General features: G+C 51.4%; 1 protein-coding gene across 1 annotated transcript; it reads left to right on the top strand.

The window, feature by feature from the left end:
• Positions 1 to 562: 562 nt before the first annotated feature.
• On the top strand, positions 563 to 2,195 carry LOC135828085 (uncharacterized). The gene is made up of 2 exons (XM_065340518.1): positions 563 to 658; positions 1,602 to 2,195. Exons 1-2 carry the CDS (start codon positions 563 to 565, stop codon positions 2,193 to 2,195), a joined length of 690 nt encoding a protein of 229 aa, XP_065196590.1.
• The last annotated feature ends 6,621 nt before the right edge of the window (positions 2,196 to 8,816 follow it).

Below are 8,816 nucleotides of genomic sequence, written 5' to 3'. Positions count from 1 at the left end.
GCGTTCAAACCGTCCTCCCCACACGCCACTCGCCGCCACATCCAGACGGGCCTGATCCTCGGTGGACGCCGTCCGGTAGCGGAAAAGCTCGCCGGTGAGGGGTTGGAGATGAGGCTCTACTTCTGCGCTGTGTGCCACCTTCTTCAGTTGGCCAGCGATGATGTCCCGTACCTCATTGTGGCGAAGCGTCGGGAAACCACCAGTGGGGCAAGAGAGAGCATGCTCAACAGAGAAGGTGGCACCACAGACACAAGTAGAAGGGAGCCGTGCCGGGTGCCAGCCATACCGCAATGCCAGACCATCGCGAAATTCACACTTCGACAAGCTGAACCCATGCCGACTGAGGGGGCGACACGTGAGCCAGCTGGACGCACCCGCCTCACTGCCAAGGTTGATGGAGTGCTGGAGGGCAGAGGAGGCTCGGGCGGTGAATTGGCGAAGGGCTTCCGTGGCAGCTGCCTTCACATCCTTGCGGTTAGAGGCCTTCAGGCTGGCGACCTCTGCCAAAGAGTCTCCCAGGTTGAAACTCTGGGTGCGGATGTTGGCAACCATAGGAGCAGTGATGGCACGCGAGGATTGGTACTGCCGGAACGGTGGTCTAGCAATATTGGATCCCACCTCTCTGTCGGCCCAGTACTCCTACTGGGCCGACAGAGAGGTGGGATCCAATATTGCTAGACCACCGTTCCGGCAGGGGAAGGAGAAAAGGGTGCGGAGCTCAGAGCTGATTTCCTGGCCTGTGAGAGCTGGGAGGAGCTTCGTGGCAATGACCCGCTCCAGTGAAGCAAGGCCAGCAGACGCACTTTCGAGTACCCGGCAGAGGAATAGGCCTTGGCGGATAATGCCGGCAGACAAATTGGCAGAATTCGGTACTTCGGTGCCATGCTTGCTCGACTAACAAAGGTATCAGCTCCCTTGCAGGACTAAAGCAGGGTCCCCTCAAGCTCAACAGTGTAGTGAGTACAATGCTGACGACTTGTACTGAAGGTGTAGCCGCCGTACGACAACACTTGTGGCTCGAGGCCACGAGTTGTAAGCCATGATTGCTCAACTAACGAAAGTGCCAAATCCTTCGCGGGACTAATCATGGTTCTTACAGAACTCTAGAATATTTCGGAGCCCAGCTTTTGGCTGCTGAATCTCATTGCGTGGTCGCTTTCACGACGAGTCGAGTCCGGGTCATGACAGATGTGAGGAATCTGCGTGCTTTCCGAAGTTTCCCACAATTGGTGACCCCGATTTTGCCGTGTTTTACAATGTCTACGCCGGTTCGTCCCCCTGCCTCTGTCGGACGTGGACGTCCGCGGGGTTCCGGAGCTGTTTCAAATACGCCGCCCCAGTCAACTGCTTCCAGTCCCCATGCCACTGACGGACAACCTGTACCAGCACCTCCACCAGCAGCAGTAACCAGCGTTTCTCTCAAACTCCCACCTTTCTGGCCGAACGATCCGCAACTGTAGTTCACGCAGGTCGAAGCGCAGTTTGCCAATGCCATAAAGGGCATCACCACAGAGAACACTCAATACCAATACGTGGTGAGCTCGCTATCCCATGAGTTCGCTCATTAGGTGCGCGATGTGCTTCTGCAACCGCCAACTCAGCAACCCTACACCAACTTGAAGCGGCACCTCGTGAAGCGTTTGTGCGCCAGCGAGCAGAAGCGCATCCGCCAGCTCCTCACGGAGGCACAACTCGGAGATCGCCGTCCATCGCAGTTCCTCCGGCATCTTCGCCAGCTGCAGGGCACCTCTACTGTGGAGTCTGCAGTGCTCCAGGAACTGTTTCTGCAACGCCTCCCACCCCATGTACGAATGGTCCTCGCCTCCGCATCCTCACTGTCTCTGGAACAGCAGGCCTCCCTCGCTGACAATCTAATGGAAATCGCCAGCACTCCGCAGCCGGCCCTACATCATGTCGCCGCTACGCCTGTATCACCCAGCCCTGACGCGTCCATGGAGCTTCAAGAACTGCGTGCCGAAATGTCCTCCCTCCGCCAACCACTGGATCGTGCCAGCTCATCTCAGCACCGTGGTCGATCCCAATCACTAAGGCATGGCCGTAGCAAGTCTCCCCAACGGCCACAGAAAGACCAGCCTGACGACACTCTCTGCTTTTACCACCGCCGATTTGGCGATGAAGCACAGCGCTGCACGATGCCATGTTCCGAGTCGGAAAACTTCCGCGCCAGCCATTAGCTGCGGCGTCATGTGCTGGCGAGCAGTCACCTAATCGCCTCCACCACCTGACTGACCCCACAACTCGCACACGTTTCCTGGTCGACACAGGAGCTCAACTTAGTGTTTTACCGGCCACCCGCACTGATCGCCGCGGCACATCGTCCCATTCACTCCGCGCTGCCAACGGTACACCCATTGCCACATATGGACACCGTAGTGTTACTGTGGACCTGGGACTCCCGCGCCGTTTTCAGTGGGTCTTTGTGGTTGCTGAGGTGGAACAGGCCATTCTAGGAGCGGATTTCCTCCATACTCATCACCTGCTCGTTGATATTCGTGGCAAGAAGATCGTTGATTGCCTCACGAATATGTCCGCAAAAGCGCGCACCACGTTTACTGCTTCTCCTGTGCGTCCTGTCGTTAACCTCCTGTCGGCACCTCCTCCTGTCCAGGAGTTGCTCACCGAGTTTTCAGGCATTACTCATCCGTTCTCCGCCGTACAAGAGCCCCGGCACTCGGTTGTTCACCATGTGACCACCAAGGGTCCCCCGATCCACGCCCAAGCTCGCCGCCTCGCACCTGACAAGCTACAGTCAGCCAAGGCGGAGTTTCAACACATGCTGGATCTCGGGATTATTCGCCCTTCGTGCAGCCCGTGGTCCTCACCATTGCACGTGGTTGCTAAACCTTCTGGTGATTGGCGGCCGTGCGGAGATTACCGCGCACTGAACAATTTGCCCCATGACTGATGCCTCTAATTCTGGCATTGGCGATGCACTTCAACAGTTTGTCGATGACCAGTGGCAACCTCTCGCCTTCTTTTCTCCTAAGCTCACGTCTACCCAGCAGCGGTACAGCACCTTCGGCCGACAACTCCTCGCCATGCACTCCGCTGTCAAGCATTTTCGTTACTTGCTGGAAGGTCGCTCCTTCTTCATTGCCACTGACCATCGCCCCTTGACTTCCGCTTTGGCTTCACCTCCAGAGCGCTACTCTCCACGCGAGGTACGTCATCTGCAGTTTATTTCAGAGTTCACCACCGACATTCGTTTTGTCCCTGGCCTGGAAAACCCTGCTGCAGATGCCTTGTCCCGTATTAACAGTGTCTACCACCCTACAGATTGTATTGACTTCAGCGCATTGTCTGCTGCTCAGCGCAATGATGATGAGTTGATCGCCCTTCGATCTCGACCAGACACCAGCCTAGTGTTTGAAGATCAGCCCTGCCCTTTCGCTGAGTCTACGATTGTTGTTGATACTTCTACCGGCACAGCCCGCCCCTATGTTCCGCAGCTGTTCCGACGTTCCGTGTTCGATACCTTAAATGCCTTGTCCCATCCTGACATACGTGCGACGCAGAAGTTAGTCTGTTCATGCTATGTTTGGCCCGGCATGAATCGCGACATCCGTGACTGGTCCCGCGCTTGCTCGCCATGCCAACGCTCCAAGATCCACCGTCACACCCGCAGCAAACCTGGCATCTTCCCATTGCCTGAAGCCCGTTTTCAGCATGTGCATCTTGATATTGTTCGACCATTGCCCATGTCCAATGACTACACGCACTTACTGACGTGTGTGGACCGTTTCACCCGCTGGCCTATCGCTATCCCTCTCTCGAACACAGTTACTTGTCCCGCCTCCGAGAGTTTGTTCACACCCTTCACCCTAGTGCCTCTCGTCCTGCAGCTACACCCCTTCACTTGTCTCCTGACCTGCAGACCTGCACGCACGTCTTCGACAAGAGTACTGAGACATTCGACGTCCTGACACCTAGCTTCAACATCCGAGTTTCAAATAGTGGATAATGTCGGGAAATTTCAGGTTTTTGGCTAAAGCCATGAGGTGCAACGCCATGTACATGTTTTGTACAGGCACATGACTTTGTGATTTTGTAGACACGTAATACTTTTAGCACTAATGCTACATTTACCTGACTGCGCATACATGTACTAATGCCATCGCTACGTACATAAAGTCTTTATGTAGCAATTATGTAGTCAGGTAAAAATGTACATGTGATATAGCGTGCAACTGAGGCTGTTACACAAAATCCGTAAGGACGTTTTATTCAAGTGAATATCAAACAGACGAAGAGGAGTTTTCCTGTTATGCTACACTATAGACTCTGGCCATAGCATCTCTAGCGATACTGAAGTAAACACTGATCCATTGATAAATTTGGACCTGGATGAAGGAGCGGCTATAAACAGAAAGAGCTTGTTCCGAAAAACTGCCTTTGCCGAGTTCAGCTCAGCAGGCTAGAAAAGAACTAGAATTTCTACGCAGTACCAAGTCGATTTGAGTGCTCAGCAGCGCATGTCTTACTTTCCTGGTGAAGCACGTACAGTTAGTCGTGGACGATTGTAATGCAGGGAATACAGTCAAGTGCTATCAGAAAAGAAGAGTATTGCGGCCAACCATTTGTCTCCACGCAGCCTCAGGAGAAGAAGACAGCCAGCGGCAAGCAGAGGATGTAGGGCGGCAAAACAACTTCTGACCACGTGTTTTCAGGATTTCTGCAAATGGGAGGGATCTCGATCTGAGATCGTCTCTCAGGAACTGGCCTCACGTGATCTGTTTCAGATGAAGACATTTTTCACAGAGCTAGAGTGGAAGCAGTGACAGCTTGTCTGCAGGCAGGAATACCACCTCCCATGGTAAGCTTTCAGCATCTAAAATGATCACCAGCAATAATGGTTTCACTCTCACTACATGGATAAGCAAGGGAAAAGATTTGATACACCCACTATTCAGCCACAGCCCTGCATCAAAGTTGCAATGGAGAGCAGCCAATGGAGACGCGATCATGTCTTATAGTGCTAAGAAGTGGTGAGAGATATTGTAGCTACTTCAGAGGCAGATCAACTAAATGCATTCTTTCCTGGACGTTTGACAATGTACAGCCTTTCTTCCATTTTTGTCCCAAACCAAGAGCATTATAGCTAGCCTTGTTGAAGCATTATAATAAGCATTACAAGGCAGTTTTTGGAGCATTATGATTAGCATTATACGAACATTTTCGGAGCATTATCCGCTGGACTCTATTCGAGGGTATTAAATAATAATAGTAATACGACACCGTCTACCAATTTGATGACCTAGGCAAAAAAAGCATAGGGATGTTATAAATGTTTCATTTCTCCTATTTAAAAAAAAGAAGACATAACCTAGGATTCGAACCCGCACTATCGCCCTGCGTGCATTCCTCTGATAGTGATACATGACTGTACACTTCGCATACATACTCATTCTTCCAAGTTACTTCACGTTATGGTTTTGCATTTGAAAGCCTTATTTGAATATTGTGGCCAGCTGTCTTTCATGGTACGGCACGGGACAGGTACGGGATAGCGCCAGGCATGCCGATGCTGTCCTTGATGGTACGGCACCGGACAGGTACGGGATAGCGCCAGGCATGCCCTGCTGTCCTTGATGGTACGGTACGGGACAGGTACGGGATAGCGCCAGGCATGCCGATGGCACAAACAAACACGAAATTAAAGCTGTGTGGACCCTGGCTAGCGCCAGACGTTACTGAAGTAACGTCTTTTGCATAGCTACGGGAATAATAGCCAATGCAATCCCATTTCAGCCAATCAGGAGTAGCCCTTTCCCAAAGGTGCTCGCCCTTCTTTCGCCCTTTTTCGCCTTTTTGGAAAAGCCTGTTTCTTTCGCCCTTTATTGCGTTTTTGGTGAATATCGCCTTTTTTGAGCTTGTTTAGCTGAAAAAGTGCTGAAATCTGTTTGCTCGTGCACGCGGTCACAGTTTCCGAGTGCTCGATCTGGATGGGCCTTGGCACGCCGCATTTTCGGGGGGGGGGGGGGGCAACAAGTTGGTGAAGCTTGTACCCGGTGTACAGAATGCTGTAAAAAGTGGGTTATTTATTTATTTATGGGGTAGTGCCTTTGCTGTTTGCGTTATGCAGAGCTCACTGACTTGTCAGTTTGAGCACTCTGGCAAGGTACGTTCGGGCCTGATTGGAAATTTTTATTCCATTGCTATCAGGTTCGGCCTCATTTCCTCTGTGCTGCGCTGATGAGTTCAAAAAGAACGAAACAGCATGCTGTCCGCAGATTGAGTATTTATTTATTTATTTATTTATTTCTGCACCTCGTGGCATGTCAAGACAGCCAATTGAATTGAGGAGAGGGTGAGACCAACCACGGAAGAAGAGAAAAAAAGAAAATGAAGAGCACGTACACAAAGTGGGAAGGGATTAGCAACTTAAAAAGCAATGAACTTTACTTCCTGTTTTGCCTTTCGTGGACCCATAAATGGAAGCGTGCGTATTCATTTCTCAGCTTGGGTTCATATCTGAACATGTATCATGGCTATCCTTCACTAAAAAAAGAGCACTTTTTGCCTGTTTTCACTGAAAAAAGAGCACTTTTTCAGCATATTTTGAGGGATGCGAAAAGCACTAAGTGCAAATTAAAAGAGCACCTTTGGGAAAGGGCTAATCAGGAGCCTTGCTGAGCGGGAAATAATGGTTCACTTTTACCGTACCCACGGTGCACCCTGCATTGACATGCACCCACCCCTCTCGATTCGATGGGTCTGGACGGGGGGGGGGGGGGGGGGGGGGGGCAGACATACTCTCAGGATTCTCTGATTCCAGGTTCTTTACGGAAATATACCAGGAGTCCAGATACCCATTCCTCACCCTCACCACACAAGAAGACCAAAGCTTCACTCTAGGACCAAGTGTAGCATGGCCCAAGTGATTGGGCACACAACAACCAACAAGTCTCACCAGAGCAAGGAGAAGTTTGAAGAAATGAAGGATGATCTTTCTTCAGAGACAGAGCTTTTTATATGTGCCAAGACTAAGACAGTTCAGGTTTCACATAGCAACAAGCAACGATTTAGACCAATCAGGAGACAGAGAGATGGCACAGATTCGGCCAATCAGAAGACATGTAAAGGAAGAAAGGAAAGAAAAAAGGAAAGCTTCTGAAAAAGGTAGGTTTGAACTTCACATGCAAAGGATACTAGTCTTATTACTGTACAGGTTTTAACACACCAAGCTACAGTGACACAGGCACTAGACTACAATGCAACAGGTACAGGATTGAAGAATCTGCATGCTCTACATCATCGGTTGAGTGCACCGCTAATCTTGCAACCCAGATCGCCACAGGCGGCTCGGACCTGATAGGGAGTATCAGACAAGACCATGAAGCAAGGACTGCCGTGAAACAGCGTCACCGCGCCACCCTCGACACCAAGGCTAACGAAATCCAGTCTCGGCTGCCCGAGCCACAACAACGGGCCATGGCGTTGGCAAGAGAGAAGGGAGCCTCCAGCACGCTCACAACTGAGCACGGATTCGGCTTCGACGTCAAGTCAGACTTCCATGACCACGTGCCCATGCGAGCCACTGGACAACCTGCCGGCTTCTTGCCCATGTGGAGCACGCTACTCGGTGGATCATGTGCAGATTTGTAAACTCTCCGGCTTCATCCATATGCATCACAATGATCCTACCGACTTTATCGCCTCATGCATGAAGGAGGTGCATTGTGACGTTGAGGTGGAGCCGAAGCTCCAACCTCTCACCGGTGAGGTCCTCCAGCGACGCACCGCCAACACCGATCCGGATGCCCGCGCTGACCTGAGAGTGAGGGGGTTCTGGACGGATAGCAGAAACGCATTCTTTGATACAAGGGTGTTCTATCCCCATGCATCAAGCTACCGCTCCAGATCCCTCTCCTCTCTGTACCGAAGCTTTGAAGTGGAGAAGAAGCGTGCGTATGGGGAGAGAATTCTCCACGTCGAGCATGGTTCCTTCACCCCTCTGGTCTTCTCTTCCTGTGGGGGGATGGGCCACGAAGCTGCCATCATGGTAAAGAGGCTGGCAAGTGCTTTAGCCGTGAAGAGGCATGCGCCGTACAGCCAGATGGTGTGTTGGGCCTGTTGGCTCAGATGCATGCTAAGCTTTTCGCTAGCCAGATCTGCTATTCGCTGTGTCCGTGGATCACGCTCAATTCGCCCCGGTCACTTTGACTATGCCCCTGTCGACCTGGTCCGATCAGAGCCACACCCAGGGGAATGAAAGAAAAGTCAGGAGGAGTCTGAGAAAGAGAAGAAAGATGTGTGTGAACCCACAACCCCTCGGTTGGAAATCGCTGCACATACCACTGCACCATTATGGCGCGCGCGCGCGCGCGCGCACACACACACACACACACACACACACACATACACACACACACATACACACACACACACACAAACACACACCAGGCGCGTACGCAGGGCCACCTCTAGGGCAGTTTCCAACCGAATCCCAAACAATGAGTTTAAAGTTTTAACGCTTTAGGAAATTTTCAAAATTATGCATTTTTCAGGTGCTTTTGATCATAACTTCAGTTCTACTCACTCAATCTTCATTATCGTGGGCTTCCGGGAAGTGGAAAGGTACGAGTACCCGGGAGAGAATGAGGTCGACCATGATAGCCAGGACACAGTACAGTCATGTATATATCCAGCGCTATAGCGGTAGATCGTATAGAGTGCAGCGACGGTGCGAAAAATGCCCCAAAACTTGCAAAAGCCCAAACGCGTGCTGCTCCAGCGATTTCGTTTTCTTGATCGCAGAGTTTCGATTTTTTTGCTGTGTACTCTTGAAAATATCA

Source organism: Sycon ciliatum, chromosome 12 (genome assembly GCF_964019385.1).
Source record: "Sycon ciliatum chromosome 12, ocSycCili1.1, whole genome shotgun sequence".
NCBI lineage: Eukaryota > Metazoa > Porifera > Calcarea > Leucosolenida > Sycettidae > Sycon > Sycon ciliatum.
Note: the sequence above shows the minus strand (reverse complement) of the source record. Positions and strands in the feature narration are given on the sequence as shown.